General features: G+C 44.0%; 1 protein-coding gene across 1 annotated transcript in view; it reads left to right on the forward strand.

Annotated features, from left to right (window-relative positions):
- CUNH1orf21 (chromosome unknown C1orf21 homolog) overlaps nt 1-18,117 on the forward strand; it is a 216,720-nt gene extending 198,603 nt beyond the window's left edge. Inside the window, exon 6 of the mRNA XM_032393117.1 lies at nt 15,448-18,117. Coding sequence (XP_032249008.1) covers nt 15,448-15,486 — 39 coding nt within the window. The 3' untranslated portion in view covers nt 15,487-18,117. The remainder of the gene's footprint in view (nt 1-15,447) is intronic.
- Nucleotides 18,118-18,391: the final 274 nt, after the last annotated feature.

The following is an 18,391-nucleotide window of genomic DNA, read 5'->3' on the forward strand; positions in this document are numbered from 1 at the left end:
GGCCAAGAACCTGTGGATTTCTTTATGATGGCATTTCATTGATGTGCTGCTTCCCTCTGATCCAGGGGCTATCTGGCACCCGTGAACCTTACTAGCAATGATCCATATAGATCTCTGGTTTTAAAGACTAGGAAACTCCACACAAACCCATTCTCCTTTTCTTACTGCCCTTCCTTCCTCTCAAAAGTAGTGATAGTACTTCACCCCCTGAGGATGAGTGACCAGCACATCTACCGTATCATCTCGCTTATTCCTGTATGAGCTTGAGATTCTGTCACTGTTGAATGGAATTATTCATTATAACCTTTTGAGGAAATGTATGAGAAAGAGCAGCTCTGGATTTAAAATCAGCTGATTTTAAAGGACGTTTGTTCATCAATAGACTTGTACATCTATTAAAAAAATCATTTACACTTAGAAAATGTTTGCATTCCTGCAGTGGCCTGATTCCCTTGGCCCCAGAACTAACCTAGCTGGTGAGAAAGAGCCTATCTGCATTTATAAATTTATTTCAAGGGCTCTTCCTCGTAATATTACATCAGCTCAGTCTGAACCATGTCTTGAATCAATGTGTTGGAGATCAGAAGGTGTTTGCTTTTCACCTGGTGAAGAGAGTGATTAGCATGTAATTTACGAACCATGATGTTTGGTTCTATATATAAACTATCCCTGCAGGGGACTGTGTAACTTCAGAGTTGCTATAGAATCAGATACAATGTGTGGCAGATGCAGCTGATGATAGGTTTTACTCTCTGGGCCCCTGTTTGAAGGCCTCCTCAGTGCCCACTAGGGAAGAGAAACATGGGACTGTTGTATCAAATCCTAAGGAATGTTACACAGCCTGCCTGTGTGTGCAGAGGAAATCATAGGGTGTGCCTCCCTTCTTGCTTTTCACTTTTAGCAACAGCCAAGGCCCTCAACAGCCCTCAACAGTGGTGGAGAGAGGCTCCTGCTGGCATGTCTATTTTGCAAGTGGGCTGGTTTGCCAATATCATTTCATTAAACAGTTTTGTGTTCCACAGTAAGCATAGTATGGCCTTGCTAATAACCAGACCCTTCCTGTGTCCCCTTGCCCTCCACCCCCCTGCCTTGCCTTCCCTCTCTCCTGTGTGTACCTTTCCTCATTCATCAGCCAAATTAAAGCTGTAATTACAAGGGTAAGGATGGGACTCAGTCCTGTTTTGTTTTTCTCCCTACTGAATAGTCATGATGATAACGCTGGTGTAGGAACCACTGGCAAAGCGTGTGCACGCTCTGGGCTAAGATGCTAAGGTAGCTGATAGGAATAGATGGTGCGGCCAAGGAAGATAGAGCAGGCAACGAGCCTGAAAGAAATGAAACACTCGGTCTCTGCTTGCTTTCTTTTTTCTGGAGGGCTTGATTTTCTGAGAATTCTTGAGGTACTATGAGCCGGGCTCTTTAGGGAGCAGCAGAGAAGAGTTCAGATTCCAGAACGATGCGGTACATGAATGCAAATAAGAACCCTCCCGTTTTTATGAATGAAGTGTGGCCGACAGTAATGTGGGGCACAACCAGTGAATGGTGTCATTTTGCCATGGTGCAGTAGTTAGGCAAGGGAGGGCAGCCCAAGGTACCACTCAGAGCAGAGACAGTGATGCTGGTGTGGGCCGTTCCCTTGTTCCCATTCAGTTTCTCCTTCCCGTCCTCTTCCTGGGCTGTTTCCCTTTGTCTGCATGGCCTTTCCATTCTTTGCGTTTGGCAGCCATGGGCATTGTCTTAACCCTCTGGGCTAGGATTTGTCTTTGGGAATCATTTGTCTTTGCTTCCCCAGAACCTAGCACAGGGCCTAGGACAGAACAGATGCTTAGCACACTTGTTGAATGAGGGAATGGTACAAATAAGACCATGGGGCTTAGCAGAAGCGAAAGCATACAAAGGAAGGAGGTATGATCAGGCAGCCTCCTACAGTAGAGGGCTCAGCAAGATAGGAGGTGCTCTTAACAAAGAACAGCACAATAAGTAGCTAGCGGGTGCAGAGCCAAGACCTGCATTGAGAGAGGTCAAGGAAAGAGGCAGCACAGAGGAAGACAAAGAGCCTTGCTTCCCACCCCAGGCCAGATCTGAGAACCAGCTCCAGTTGTAGCTGTGTGGCCCCAGGCTGATTGTTAGACCTTTCTGATCCTCTGGCTCCTCTTCGAAAAATTTGCATAACAGTACCAACTTGTCTGGGAAATTAGAGCTAATTCACCAGAGTCTAGCGGAGGGTTTGGTCCGTTGGACATGCTTGAAGTTGTTTGTATCCTTATCATCAAGGCCATTTGTAGAGACTGAGGGGAGGTGGGTTTTGAGGGGGCAAAAATTGAAACTAAAAATGCAGAACTTAACAGCTTGAATTTTGCTCCAGCAAAAGTGCCTTCCTGTGGTACAGATGTCTCCTTATAGGTGGAGTATTAGAAGAGGATTCTTTGCCAGTGTGCCCTGACCTGCCTCCCTCCTGTGTGGTATAAACGTGTTAAGGAATTAGATTCATGTGAACATTTTTAGCGCCATTCAATAACCTTGCACTAGCTTTTGAGCTGTGATTACAGAACGAGTCAGTGAGTCAGTGGCCTGGGTAGAGCTGGATCCCTATATAGATTTTTCGTGTTTAGAGGGTTCATTCTTTTTTTAACTCTTGTAGATTTTTTAAAACACACTTTTACAAATAGCAATACCAGCCTCAAAAGGCTTGTGACAACAACAAAAACAACAAAAAGTTAGGAAAGGGGATCTCCGCAAAAATCATTAAAACAGTAAAACTGACTTCTTTTGATTCATTTAATGAGCATAACTGGGATGTGTTCTCTGGACACAGAAATGAGCCAGGGGCCATAGGAGGTGCATAATTTAAAAGTTGGGTTTTTGCCTTTAGGGAACGTCTAATCTAGAAGCATAAAATTTCGAGTTGAGAGGAACTTTAGAGAATATCTTATCGATTGCCCCCAACTCTTTGAAATTCCCACTAAGCAAATCCTCTGTAGCAAAGAATGACACATGCCCATTTATATCATTTGGGAAGGAATTACGAAGCATATTATGTTCTGTACATGTCTTGAAAGTTTTATTCTGAGATAATCTTGTATTAATGGATACTTATTCCTCTCTTTGAAGTTCTGTTGAGTGGAGACATACTCTGTTTCATTCCTAGAAAAAGCATTCTTGGAGCAGATAATTCTAGATTGCCCTCATTTAATCCCATTTTCCTACATAGATTCAAAAGAGGAGTACCAAAGTTCTTTAAACTCATATTCCCAAAATTGGTTGTTGGAGGTTTGGAGACATTTAATCATATCCTGCCTCCCTTCTGGGTTCTTAACAAACTGAAAATTGACACAAGGAGCCGGGTGACTGTCATGGGTCAGTGTCTCCCTTATTCATGAGCCTCGTAATTCCCAAATGCAGAGCTTCTAGTAAACTAGTTCGGAATATATTTGCAACACTTAAAACATCGAAAGGATCTACAGCTGGAATATATAAAGAAGTACTATTAATACAAACCAATAAAATCATCGATGAAACTTCTGGGTCGGTATCCTTGAAATTCTTTTACATCTATATAATAAAGTTTACTGAAGCATTCTGTGTTTGATAGCAAAGAGAAAGGCCCCAGAAGCAGCCTAAGTGTCTACCTGTGGAGGAATGAGTAGATGAAACTGTAGGAATCTGCAGTGGAGTATTATACAGCAGTTAAAGGAAATGAATCAGGTATATATATATATATATATATATATATATATGGTATGGACTGTATAGATTTGAAACCATATTATTACATGAACAAAGGAATATGCAGAATGATAAAAATTGTATGATACCATCCCAATTAAAAAATGTAAAAATGCTGTACGTTGTTTAGGGATGGACATTCAGCAAGTATTTATGAAGTACTGGCTACATGCCATGTGCACTGATAGACGTATACACGTGTGTATGCACACATTGATATGGTATATTTTTATATGATATATTTATATATGGATGTGTTTATATCTGTTATATATTTAAACATGCATATACACATAAAGCATAGTTTATTTGATAGAGTAAAAATATGAATGTTAGAGTATCAAAAATGAGCTGGGAGGCCGCCTACTAAACCCATGACCATTGTTGTGCCTGGGGACAGGGGAATGGGGACTGGGACAGCAATTTCATCAGGGAGGGCAGAAGCTAGAAGCAGATGTTACAAAATATCACTGCTTCTTATGTCCAAGTGATAGAAATAGTCTTTGTTACATTCTTTCTACTTTTCTGTACCTTTTAAATTTCTCAAGATTAACAGAAGTCTATGAAAACAGGAAAATGTTTATGACAAAATGTCTAGTGGGAAAAAGCAGATTAAATAGTGGTCATGAGTCTTGCTCACACTTTCCACAGCATCCCAGCATATGCAGTTTGGTGGAAGACAACCAACAGGCAGTAATATACAGGCACCGAGAAATGCTCTAAGTCACCTGAAATGGTCCTTTTTTAGATTTCCTTTGAAATCATTATTCCCAAGGATTCTGATAGTCATGACCAGAGATGTAGTTGACTTCTGTTGATTGTTTTCTTATTGGCCAGTTGGCCAAATATGAGGCAATCCTTAATTTAATCAGAGCTTCCCATTAGGCTAAATAGTCCCCACAAATCCAGTCACTTCGGCTTGCCTCAGCCTGTCATGTGTCCTCTGGACCCCCCTCAGTTGTCATCCTTGTAGAGTGCTCATTCCCAGGAAATGTGTTGGGTTCATCAGGCCAGTAGGCCCCTCAGGATCCGTAATGAAGTCCCATGGACCTGCTTTCCCTTCTCTTTTAGTGTGCAGCTTGGCCACCTTAGCCATGTCCTGAATGAGGAAGGAAGCCACATGGACATGCTGTCCCCATCCCGGGGCCCAGGACACCCACTCCTCATTGCCCTTTGGGCTTTCTCCCCATCCTATCTGGCTACTCCACTCTTCTCTACCTTTTATAGGCAGGGACCTCCCATCAGGAGCTGTGGTCCTCTTCCTGGCCGGATGCATGTGCTTTCTATTCTGAAAGCAAAGAGAAAGGGAAGGGATGGTGAGCACTGATCGAGCAGACAAGGTTGCTCCTCTCTGTGGAGAGGAAGAAAAGGAACCAACCTTTCACACTTTCTCCTCTCTAGTCTGCTAGCTTATGAGCAGTAAGAGGGGCAAACCCAACATCCTCCATTCTGTCCACATATGCCTGGCTGAGTCAGTCACCATCCATAGGGCCTTGGGGGTGGGACAGGGAGTGGTGATGAGAAGGGCCTGCTGGGTTCCCTAACCTAGCAGGAGAGCTAATTCCCATCTGACTCCTTCTGACTGTTCTCAGTTAAAAACTGTAAGGAAAGGAAGTGGGTACTTAGTCTCACCCAATCTCCAACCGTGTTCAGTGTACATTCTAGGGTATAAGCAATTAGTTCTGAACAAAGAGCTCTAAAAAGCCTGTCTGGAAAACACGTCTTTGTCAAGAGGCATATGGATTGAAATCCCAAACTTGCTATAGCCATTGTCCTGAAGGAGGTGAACCCCAGAGAAGCCATGAGGCTTCATGTCCGTCCTAGAGGAAGTGAACCCTAGAGGAGACTTCATGTCTAGAAGAAGTGAATCCTAGAGGAGACACATGAGGCTTCATGTCTAGAGGAAGTGAACCTTAGAGGGGACCCACAAGGCTCAATCTACCAAGTAGGTTGACCTGGCCTGGGGGTGAGGGGGTGGTATTTAAATCTTAACTCTTACACCTGAGAGTAGACTAAGACATCCCTTTGAATTAAGTCCATCAAATGGCCTGGAAATCTTCCACAAAGAATTCCACAAAAATTTATGTTATATCTATTTATCATTAGAAGGAATCGGTTACAACAGGGAAAAATTTTATAAGATAACATTAAGTGGAAAAAAATGTGTCTGTCATAGGATTGAAACTATATAAAAATGACAGATATATGGACAGAGATTTAAATGAAACTTGGAAACTGTCCAATCAATTAGGTAGATTGTAGGAAAACTTTATTTTGATTGATGGTTTTCTTGTTTGTAAAATAAGAACAATTTTATAAAAATGACATTTTAGAAGAGAACTCTGACCCCATCTTGAGAGACATTTCTCTCAAGCCCTTCTCATCACAAACTCCCTGTCCCATTTCTTTGAGAGACATTTCTCTCAAGACGGAAATTATCTCTGTTGCTTGAGCTTCTAGGAAGAGGGCCAAACCCTTGACATGTTGACCTCTGAACCCACTGACGGTAATTCTTTTCTCTGCAACAGGGGTGGGCAAATTATGGTCCATGAGCCAAATCCAGCTCACGAAACAAGAACGGTTTTTACGTGTTTCAATGGTTGGGAAAAGCAAAAAACAATATATTTTCTGACGTGAAAAATTACGTGAAATTCCAATTTTAGTGTCCACAAATAAAGTTTTATTGGAACACAGCCAGTCTTATTCTTCTCCTTTTATCTGTGGCTGCCTTCATGCTTCCAACAGCAGAGCTGAGTGGCAACAGAGACCGTATGGAATGCAAAGCTTAAAATATTTACTGTTTGGCCCTTCACAGAGAAGGTTGCCAACTCCTGCCTCCGACATCAGTTCACTATGGCCTAGAGATAGGAACCTCCCACCTTTATCCTCATTCCTGCTCACTTCCTGGGGTGGAGGGGGGGGCGCGGGGAGAAGGAGCATCATTGAAGTCATCTGAGTGCCAGTGTCAGATAAAGCTTGAGAAATATGTGCCTTAAAGCTTCTAAAATACCCTCCTTTTTGTTCGTAGAATGAGGATTCGGGTATAATAAACACTTCATGGGGGTTTTAAGGCCGCGTAGTTAATACGTGCTCTCTCTTGGAAATGAAAAGCTCAGTGTACTGGGACTGTTGTCCCTGGTGCTGTTATCATGGCGATTATGCCTCTGTCTGGTCAAAGAAGCCGTTACAAGCTGTCACGCTCCTGCTGCTCTTTACAAACGAGACCTTTTTCCAACCGAAATAATAACGCGTGAGTCTAATTAGAATAAAGCTCATTAGAAACAGAGATGGCCATTAATGCCTTGACTGATTTTTCTAATGAAGTAAGTCGGAGGAGGAGACTTGAACAGCGCAGCTAATTATTTTTGCTTTTCTTTGGCATTTCCTCAAAACTGTGGTTAGAAATTGTTGTTGGACTGTTAGTGAAAATGCTGCTGGAGCGCTGACGGAAGACAGCCTGCCACTTCCAGCCCCGAGGAAGGGGTGGAGGGCGCCTGCTTTGGGACCACTGCCCCGCAGGCGGAGGATGGGGCGGGGCCTTCATTCCACTTTTCCTCTCTTTTCCTGCCTCCTGCCTCCACATCATGGGTGTTCTGGATTCCAGCTCATCATTCACAGATGCTCAAGCTGTGGCATATAGCTCTCCTGCCCCTGTATTCCTGGTTCAGTGACAGAGCTTTTAACTGTCCAGATTCCCGTGGAAATTTGGATCCGAGGTTGCCTCTGGATGGTGATGCCTGGAGGCAAAGGTCGGGGGAATAAGAGGTGTTAGGTGGGCAGAGCAAGGATGTGGCCCCATTAAATTTCTGCGCCAAGATACAGTCGCAGCGGTTGTGTTTCCTTAATCGGGGTGTTCTTGGGCACCCTGAAAGCCCCAGTGCAGGATAGCAGTCGATCCAGGAGGCAAAACTATGTCAAGAAACTGAAACTCAGGATGCCTACGATTAGGAAGAGAGAGGAGGAAGATGAATCATACAAAGGAAGCAGACAGGAAGTAGGAGAATCAAAATAATGCACAGGCCAGAAACTAACGGTGGTTCCTGGTGTCATCCAGAGAGGTAAAGGAGAGGAGACTGAATGCTTCCTTTGGTCAGTCAGTCAGTCAGCAAACAAGAGCCTGCTTTATGACAAATGTAGCTCGCAGTTTGAGACAGAAATAAGCCTCATTAAAACAAACTTCCATAATGAGCCTCCGTTACAAAACTTAATGTTCGCTTTCTACAAACATGAGAGTCTTCCGTAAAATATTTAGTTATCTGGCCCCTTTGCAGTACCTGTGAGGTTTTTAATCAGAACTTTGTGACAACAGCCAAGACTGAGTTTAAGACTCCTGGATGAATATTATAAAAAGAGAACCAGACTGGGAATGCAAACTGGTGCAGACACGGTGGAGACAGTATGGAGGTTCCCCAAAAAATTAAAAGTAGAACTACCATATGATCTAGTAATCGCACTACTGGGTATCCACCCAAAGAACACGAAAACAGTAATTTGAAAAGCTATATATACCCTGTGTTTATTGTAGCATTATTTACGATAGCCAAGATATGGAAGCAACCCAAATGTCCATGGACAGATGAGTGGACAAAGAAGATGTGGTGTGTATATATCCACAATGGAATATGACTCAGCCATAAAAAAGAATGGAATCTTGCCATTTGCAACAACATGGATGGATCTAGAAAGTATAATGCTAAGCGAAATAAGTCAGTCAGAGAAAGACAAATACCATATGACTCCACTCATATGTGGAATTTAGAAACAAAACAAATGAACAAAGAAAAAAAAAAGAGACAAACCCCAAAACAGACTGTTAACTATAGAGAACAAAGAGATGGTTACCAGAGGGGCGGGGGGGGGGGGGATGGGTGAAATAGGTGGTGGAGATTAAGAGTACACTTTTCATGATGAGCACTGAGTAATGTATAGAATTCCTGAATCACTACATTGTATACCTAAAACTAATATAACACTGTATGTTAACTACACTGGAATTAAATTTTTTTTAAAAAGGGACAGCTGGTGTTCCTATTACACTTGCATTAGATTGACACTTATAATTTAGCTGTCCAGATGCACATTTTTTAATCAAAACATAAAATTGCAATTGCCTTGTCCAAAAAAAAAAGAGAGAGAGAGAACCAGACATGATTCCTTATGTGGTTTACATAAGTATTATTTATATAAATAAGAATGCTAAGTAGTGGGCATGAGATTCTGATACCAGCTTTTGTTCCCCCACCTTGCGTTCCTGCTGCCCTCTGCTAAATTCCAGGCTCTTCTTGGGAGCAGGCTGTGCCCCAGTCTCTGCTGATTCTGGTGTTCAAAACTTATTCTTTATCAGCGGTGTTGTTGAAGAGGACTGCTTTTCCTGTGCGAACCACAAAGTGTTGACAACTTGCTTCACTTATTAAAGTCCAAGACACTTCCAGAACACATCATGTAACAACCTCCATACACACACACACACACACACACACACGCACGCACGCATGCACAGCAACACCTCCCTCCAAATGCCTGCGTATTCATGACCATTGTGACGTGGGCCACACAAGGATGAATGAGACACGTCCTGCTGCCTAGAGTAAGGGAGGCATACATTTTGGCTAAAATCACTATAAAGCATGGTGGTGGGATGGAAGGGAAAAGATTCTCCCTGAGCAACTGGGGGAAATGTCACTTGAAGATATGATGTTGGAACACCACCGTGAAGGCTGAGTGGCCACGGGGAGACAGCTGGGGAGGGGGTCTGCGAGAAGGGAACAATATGTGTGAAAATGCAGTGGTATCCAAGCAGGAGCTGCTGGGACACAGGGGGTGACGAGTCCACTCATTTTGTTTATGTGTCTCTTTGGTCGCAGAGTGTGCTTGGACCATCCCTTAGTAACCCCTTTTTTTCTTTGGGATATTTGATTGAGGTTTTTTTCATGCCTAGTAAAAAGGCTGCAATGAAAATATTTGTACATATATTTCTAAGAACTTTATGAAGATAACATTTACATGGCATAAAATTTACTCATTTTATATGTGCAATGCAGTAATTTTTAGTGAATTTACCAAATGATGCAACCATCACCACCTTCCAGTGTTAGAACATTTCCATCACCTCAAGAAGGTCCCTCCTGCCTGCTTACAGTCAATCCCCATGCCCACTTCCAGCCCCAGGGAAACAATGCATATATTTTTTTAAAACATATATTTGGGGGTTTATCTTTGAGACTGATTTCAGTGATTGCTATAATAAAGGGTATGAACATTTATATGACTCATAGTAGGTATTACCAAGTTAACCTTCAGAGCTGCTGTACCATTTGACACAGCTGCCAGCAAGATAGGAGAGTTACATTTCTTCGTGTACTCTCAAGAATTGGGTGTCACTATTTTTCAATAATATCTAATTATTTGATTTATATTTTCTGATGACTGAAGCAGACCGTTTTTCTATCTCTGTGTTCACTGGACTTACTTCATTCTGAATGAGTTTCTAGTTTATACCCTTCCTTCCCTCTTACTGAGATCCTCTTACTGTCCATTTTTTATAGGTTTGAGCTTCTCCTATAACTTACTGACACATTGTATGCTACAGGTATTTTTCCCATTATGAAATTTGCCTTTTTATTTTATTATTTTTTACCCCGCAAAAGTTCATTTTCACATGATCAAGTGTGTTCCTCTTTGTATCTTTTCTCTTGCAATCTTTTTCTATTCCTTTGTATAAGTTTATTTCCCTCTTTCCCTGAGAGCTATTTCCCTCTCCAGAACCTTGACAGAAGTTCTGTTGTATTATTAAGATTTAGCACATCCATTCTCTTGGAATCTGTCATTCCTGGTGATCCCCTTTGTCAGCTACTGAATCCTTACCTCTCTTATGCTGTGTATCTGGGGTATCTTATTCTGTGCAAGTGATGTTTTTGATGGGTCCGTTTTAATAAGATCATGGGGAAAGTGGCACCCTTGCAAGGGAGAGACCTAGATGGAGCCCTGTTATTTGCAGATGAGGGACCAAGGGATGCTGTCGGTCTGGGAAGAATGATCCTTTGGTTCCAAAGGCCTGGATTAAGCCATTCTTTGGGAATTACAAAGAGGCAGTTTGGGTCCAGCTTTTGAACAGTGTCATGGGCAGCATGGAAAACTATCTGACATTTTCCAGCCTAAAAGAGAAGGCTCCCAGTCTGGAATGGGGTAAATGGAGACCCATCCTACATTAGATGCAAGGTCAGAGGGGGAAACCTCTAAGTCCCCTTTCAACTCTGAAACTTCACAACTCTAGATATTTTTCTTTTTTTTTTTTATAACTAGATATTTTTCATCCTTTCACTGATGCAACAAATACTCATTGAGCATCTCACATGTGGCTAACACTAGTCTTGAGTCCTGAAGATGCAGCATTGCATAAAACAGTCCCTGCCTGCCTATTGCTTCTATTCAAGAGAGAAAACAGCCAATAAAGAAAGGAATTAATATATTAATGTCAGGAAATGATAAGTAATATAAACAAAAATGAAGCAGAGTAAGGGAAGTGCTATTGTGTATAAGGTGTTCAGGGAACCTGAGGTGGCATTTGAGCGGAGATCCAGAAAATGAGAAGTGATGGATGTGGGGAGGGCTGAAGGCAGGGGGAGCCAGTCAGGACAGAGGAAGAGGGACAAGCACCCAAGTGCCTGGCTTGTTTGAGGACCTGAATGTAACTGACTCATTCAGCTGTGGTCGCAATTTCTCACCTAGACAGTTTATTCACTCCTGCATCTGTTGATCTCATTTTTTAATTTCATCATTAGAGCCCTAATTTATTAATTACCTCCCTCCCATGTGCCAAGCTTTGCTAAACACCTTACGTGTATTACTTCTAATTCCCTCAGCAGCTGCATTCCTTCCTAACTGCATGTTAGGTCTTACTGTCCCCATTTTACAGATGGAGAAATGGAGACTTGATGCATCCTCTCAGTAACAACCATATGGTTCTGATCTACCCCACTGGAAAAATACTCAGTTCACAGCTGAGTGTTAGGTACTTGAGGTGTATGTATTAGGCTGAATGCACACAGGTCTACAGAAATGTACTAGAGACTTACAAGATAAAATCACACCTGCGACTAGACGGCCAGTCCTTGACTATTTGTCTAGTTAAACTTAAGGAGAAAAGCACTGTAGGTACTTTGGAGGAGCAATTCTCTTGTTCGAAGTCACTCTTTGAGCTGCTCCTTTTTAGCAGGATTTAAAATTAGGATAATGGTCTTTCCTTCCCTCTTCCTTAATATCCCTAATTCTTAGCCTGGACATTTCAACAAACAAAGAATCCTTACCCTAGAACCTTGGAAATGTATGTTCGGAGCTGACATAAACTTCTTTAAGTTTCCAAGGAGATAGCACAGACAGCTGACGAGGACATGGAAACTTATATACAGAGTAGGGGTGTGGCAGGGAAAATCTCTGTAGACAAGAGCTCTTCGAGATTTTTGAGTCTGCACCAAGATGCCCCTGTGGTTCTTCAAACAACCCTTCCTTGTCAGCATCACCAGGACTTTCTGGCCTTCCAGCTTGCGGGGGCCTCGTAAGGATCTTGTTCCCTGTAGCTTTCGGTGGGTCCTTTGCACAAGGGTGGAATTATGTCCCCCGGCCCCAATTCTGACTGCGGGAGGCCTCTTTACAGACGTCCCTTTTGTAGCCCCTTTACGGGGTAGGGCTGCCTCAGGAGGATTGCCGTGTTCCTCCCAAACCCAGCTCACTCCCACCTCTGCCTTCTGACAGCTGAAGGTTTTCAGGTTTTCTTTTTAGCACAGTTCTTCACAAATTTACATGAATCGTGCAGTCATGTTGTAGAAGGCTGCCCACGTGCAGGTGGGGTGTTCCTGTGACAGTTCTCAGGTTCCCCATCCTTAGAATGGCGCCGGCCCTCTGGGAGCTGTTACTCTCCAAGCCTTTGATTTCCAAGTTTTCCGTCCATGAAATAATTGGTTCTCGGAGCTGCAGGCCCGTGATAATAACAAGCACGGAACTGATTGCAATTTGAATTTAGTTGTCAGCTCACTGCAGTCATAACAAAAAGGGTGAGGATGAACCCTGTGGTCTTGGGCCCCTCTGAGGTTTCCCTCCAGGTGACAGGGCGCCACTCCCCCTGACAGGGTCGGCGTCAGCCCTCAAGGAAATAATGTCTGCAAAGCAACTCATGCCATTTTCCTCCTCCTCCTCAGATGATTATAATTTCCAAGAAGCAAATGCTCAGGAAATGATCATTGCAGTCTTGGGTTTACACAGACAGTTGATACAGATTTGTCCCTCCAAAGGGGGTGCTCCCTTGTGGTGGCAGTGAACTTGGAGGCCCTGAAAAGCTCTCGCTGCGTTAACACCACATTAGCTGGCTGAGCCTTTGATTTGCGGTCTCATTTAGATAGAAGAAGGAAAGGGACTTAGTGTCAGCCACAGAAGTTTTATCCAAGTGCACAGGTTTCTGGCCTGTCTGGGGTACAAGGCTGGGGGGGCAGGAGGAAGGTCTCCCCTGCCATCTATCTGATCACAATTTATGACCACAGTCCTCTCACCGACAGCCACAAGGAAGGAGACCCCAGCCCCCTGCCTGGCCAGACACAGGGTATATAATAACAATGATCACAGTGATAGTAACAGCAGCTGACCTTGACTGACTACCTGCCACACACTGTTTTTCCCATTGAATCCTGATCACAACCCTGAAACAGAGACCACGATTATCTCCAGGAAACCAAAGCCCAGTATTTTGCCTGTTGTCACACAACTGTGTCTGTCCGTTTATACGCTGGATATGTCCTCTTTCCTTTCCTAATAAAAACTGCACAAGCCCTGCTTTTCCCCTCTAGCTAAACACCCGGTGCCCATTTGCAGATTTCCTCTCTGAGCCTCACGAGTTGAGGATCTGTGGGACAGCATCATCCGATCTGTTTCTAGCATTGTGCTGGTGTGTTTGGATGTGTCCTGTTTCTCCCATTGAAGAGTTGAACTCCCAACCGTCAGAGTCCACGAGGTTCTCTTTTCCGGCTCTCCAACACATGGCTCCCCTGAGTGGCCTGGGCCAACGCTAGGGTGGAATCCGCTCAGGCGGCGTCACCAGGGAGGCTGTTGATAGGGGATGACTGCTGGGTGCATGCTTCTCTTCTCGGGGAGACTGCTTACCCAGTTTCTTTGCCCAGGAGATGTTTCACGCCACAGGTAAAGTAAGCCTGGAGGTGACATGGGGCTCAGAAACTCTGCAAGTAGCAGGGGTGGGAAACCAAAACATGCTCGTTAGTGAGTCCTGTTCGAAGAGAACAAGCAAGCTGGGGCCATTTAGCATGGGAGCTGGCAACCTCTCGTGCTTCACAGGCCCCAGAGACTTCACCACATGGCAGCATTTTTTTTACCAAACACATCTGCACACACACGTACAACGTGTGCAGAATGCTGTGCCGGGCCCTGTCCCATCACCTTACGACTATTGTTTAATCTTCAGCAACCGTGTGAAGTAGGTATTATTGTTTTCTTCACTCTACCGATGGGGAAACTGAGGTACAGAGAGGTAACTTGACGAAGATGCCAGAGTTAGTAAGTCACAGAGCCAGGATGACTGCCTGGCCAGATGGTACAGCCCTTCACTATGATGACGCTCAACTATTAGGAGAACGTGAAATATGTTCAGTGTACAGATACTGTGACAAGGAAACCTATAAGACACTTGAGAACTAGTTTCATGCAAAATTGGTACTATCTTTAAGTTTACTTTTAAGAATAAGTTCCAGTTATGTAGAGAATTCTGTTCTTAAAGGAATACCCCCCCCCCAAAATTTAAGCATGTGTATACAAAAAGAGACAGGTTGAAGGGTACAAATAGTATTAATACCTGACCTTTTACAAAGCCCTTATCTCTGACACTGTGAAGCAGGCAGGGAGGGTACTTTTGTTCCTGTCCTATCTCGAGGGATTACAGACCAAGAAGCTGAATGCTTTGACCAAGGCAACCCGGCTGGGTCAGAGTGACGCTTAAATCCCAGTCCTAACCATGCCCTCATAGAGTGTATAACCTCCTGGAGAGAGGATGAAAAATGTTCACAAGTAATGATTGTGTATAGTCCTTAAGCCTTCAAGTGACCTGTTTTGGTAGCGAATGAATCAAAAAAGCATTTTCGCCTTTCTTGTGCATCCTACACGTACCAAGCATAGTACCAGACATAGTCCCAGATTTGTTATACAGATGTCCGTGAATCTTTGGGGTTTTTTTAACCCCCTGTTAGAGTGGATTCAAACTAAGACATCTCTGGATTATACCCTCCCTTCTGTAAAATTATAAATTCCAGACATGGAGATACAACCGTAGATTATGAGCAGCCCTGACCCCAGCCAAAAGGGACTTGTTCATTGTTTATTTCAGTTTCTCTTGCTCTTGAGAACTTGGTCTCCTGAATGGATGGTCCATTTGGTAATTTCTTGGTGAAAGACTGAGTCTTGTATGTGCCTAATATAAGTTCTTACCAATATAAAGTAAGGGCTTATTTGGGGCTTGGGAACACTTCCGTGCCCTGAGGCATATACTGTTGATAAATCAGCCGACAGGAATTTGCGACTTCTCTCCCTTGTGCCCCGTAGTCACTGATAAAGCCTGAGTTCTCTCCCAAGGATATAGACATTGAGAGAAAATTGCCGGTGATTCACCGTCTCGGGTTCTGCTTTGAATTTCTCACTCATGTGCTGTCCTTCTCTTTTCCCCTCAAGGGTCGAGATTACTGTTCCGAAGAAGAGGATATCACATAGCGCCCATTCTACCACTGAAACCAGGAGCCACTACTGTGTAAATAGGTTACACCCCAGTTGAAATCTTTGCAAAGGTCGGTTCTCTCCAGCGAACAGCACTCTAGCAAAAAGAAGATCGTTCCATATCGTATGCCCCATTAAATTACAGTGTTTCTTAACGAACTTGCAAAGGAATATTGCTAAAAACAAACACACACACAAAAAACTGTTATCGAACTTTCTTTGTTGCTGCTAGTTAAAACTCGTTGCAACTTCTCACTTCTCTTGTGTCCAGGTATGCAGCAAAACTCTGCAATGTCACCTTAAAGACACTGTTGGTTTTACAGATGCTCTCCAAACTATTTTCTATATAAGATGAGGTAGTGGTGAACTCAGATATCAAACTTCTGTTGTAGAACTATTCTGCTTCTAAGACAAGCGTCTCCTTCCCTCTCTCCTCCCTCTCTGTCTCTCCCGAGCGGTCCAGAGCCTTGCTTCTCACTGGCACTGTTGCGCTTTGGAGATGGGATGGTTGCTATGGCAAGCCTTGTTTCTCTGCTGAGAAGAAGTAAAGAAGCCATTATCCATTAAAAGCACGTGGGGACGTGACTCCCGGAGTGACGGAGTGACGTAGGAGTGGGCAGCAGGTGGTTTCGTTGACTAGGTATCTTCATCAAGGATAAGCTTGCAACATTGGCTTTGCTCAGATGCCAATGGAAGTGTGATCACAATCATTCTGAATCCCTCTTCCCCCCCTTTTTTTTTCTAAGAAAATAAACATTTTACTGTTTTTATGTATCCTTGTCTTCTCCCATTCATCCAGTTCAGTGTCTTACAGTGATCTTGGGTGCGAAAGATGAGCCCTCCTTTGCAGGGACACCGATAATTGAGCTTCCTGGCTCCCTACCCTCCCATCGATCATCCACCACCATTGGCAGGGCTGCCAGTGGTCAGGGGAGATGAGGGGACATCCCCCTCGACGTTTTAGGAAGGCCCGAAACCACCCTGTGTCCTTTCCTTTTGTTAGCAGATAAGCCATCCTACGTCCTCACTCGCTCCCTTCCGAATGTTCCGTGAGTCTTGCCACTTCTTCTCTCGCTCGTGGCACTGGCCAGGACAGTGCCAAGCGTTCGCCTACTGGAAACCTAGTACATTGACCCTGGTGATGCTATTTGCAGATGCGGAAGCCAAAGCCCTGGGGCAGTGTTGGGGAATGTGAACTGTGGGTTTGGTAGAGTTTATTTTTCCATATTATATGAAGAGAATGATCTCTTCTCAAAGACAGAAGTAATATTTTTAACAAATGTTGTCACAAGTAAATAGCAATCAAAAGGAGAAAATAACTTTTGTATTTTTTTAACGCGTTTGATAGCTTGGATGAGGGTTCTCTTTGTTACTTTCAGGGCAGGGCACCCTGCTAAATGCTATGCCAACAGGCCAGGTGGGGCTTTGGGCCACGGAAACACAGAAGGAGCACTGTAGGTTTCTCTCTCGGGGGGTTTGAACGTGAGGGGCTCGGGATCAGCCACACTGCCACCGTCCAAAGGCGGGGAGTCGTTGTTTGTCCTGGGTAGCCGAGAGATCACCTGCCACAGACCAGAATAAGAAGCTAAATGTGCTCTTGCTGAGAAGATGAGCCTTGACTTTAAAATCCATCCGTCTAACGGATGGCTCCAAGGATGGGCTAATGGGGAGATTCCTCATCTGCCCTTAGACCCCAGGGCACAGAAGTGAGGGGCAGGAAACTCAGTCAATTGCTACAGAAAACGGACTCACATGGTAGCAACAAAAGCCCTTAATTCTTTCAGGCAGCCGCAGCTACTTTGGGGAGCAGCTGTGGTTGTTACATAAATAGAGATGCGGCCAAAATTTAAGGCTTTTTATCCTGCTTCAAGCAGAAAAATGCAGAGAGAGTGAAGTCGCCTAGGGGTTTACGTTCCCTCCCTTTGTATGGTTTTTGGCCAAGTGACTAAAATAGTTTTCCTCAGCTGTAAATGAACTGCTGAGCCCCACCTGAATCTTGTCCACGTGGGACTTTGTTCACTGTTATGTGATTTTCTGATTCCTCTCGAGGAAGAGGGTCGCAGGCACTAAGCATCTTCCACGGGGCTGCTCTACCTGGTGTCTCAAAGTGTCTTCCCAGAAAAACCGCCCACCTTCTACCCAAAGATGATACATGCTCATATCATTTTTTCTAGTCTGTTTAGCATTTTGACATGATACACATGTGCCCAGAACCAAGTGTTTCTTGGGAAGTTGACTTTTGAGTGTTTCATAAAACTAGAAACTGGTTCCTGTGAACCCAGGGGCTTTTCACCTGGAGTCCTTGTCTCCCAAGTTTAACTCTTTGATGTGCAGACGTGATTTCATCTGCAGACAAATTTGGTATATCTAGAAATAGATCTGAAAAATGGGGTGGTTGAGTGGGTTGGCATGAGATACTTGATTATGTTAGCAACACTCTAAACTGTCTGTTTTTTCCATCGTTGGCTTTAATCATAAAATTGTCAAGTGATTTGTGTTTGTACTTTATTTTTTTATGGCTTCTGCAAAAGGTCTAATGCAAAAATATTTTGCCCTTTTTTCTCCCCGTGTATCTGAACATGAAGCAGATTGTCTCAGATACCATGAAAAGAATCATCCAGAAACTAGTGCTTCTGCCGGCTGACGACTCAGGGAGATGGAAGGAGGGAGGGAGGGGAGCGGGGAGTGGCCTGGCGGAAGGAGGTAGAAAAAGGAAGGACGAAAAATGGACGGTGAGACGCCTTCAGCAGAGAGAGTTGATAGCATGGCGGCGGGCTTGGGTGCAGTTCACAGTCCAGCGGCCTGGGGGCCAGCGAGTGGGGCCGACCGTCTAGAAGGTTTCCAACTGGATCGCACACGCTTTATGTGCTCCGAGTTGTGGAGTTGTCAGAGTTCAGCAGAA

Source organism: Phoca vitulina, unplaced genomic scaffold (assembly GCF_004348235.1).
Source record: "Phoca vitulina isolate PV1807 unplaced genomic scaffold, GSC_HSeal_1.0 scaffold71, whole genome shotgun sequence".
NCBI lineage: Eukaryota > Metazoa > Chordata > Mammalia > Carnivora > Phocidae > Phoca > Phoca vitulina.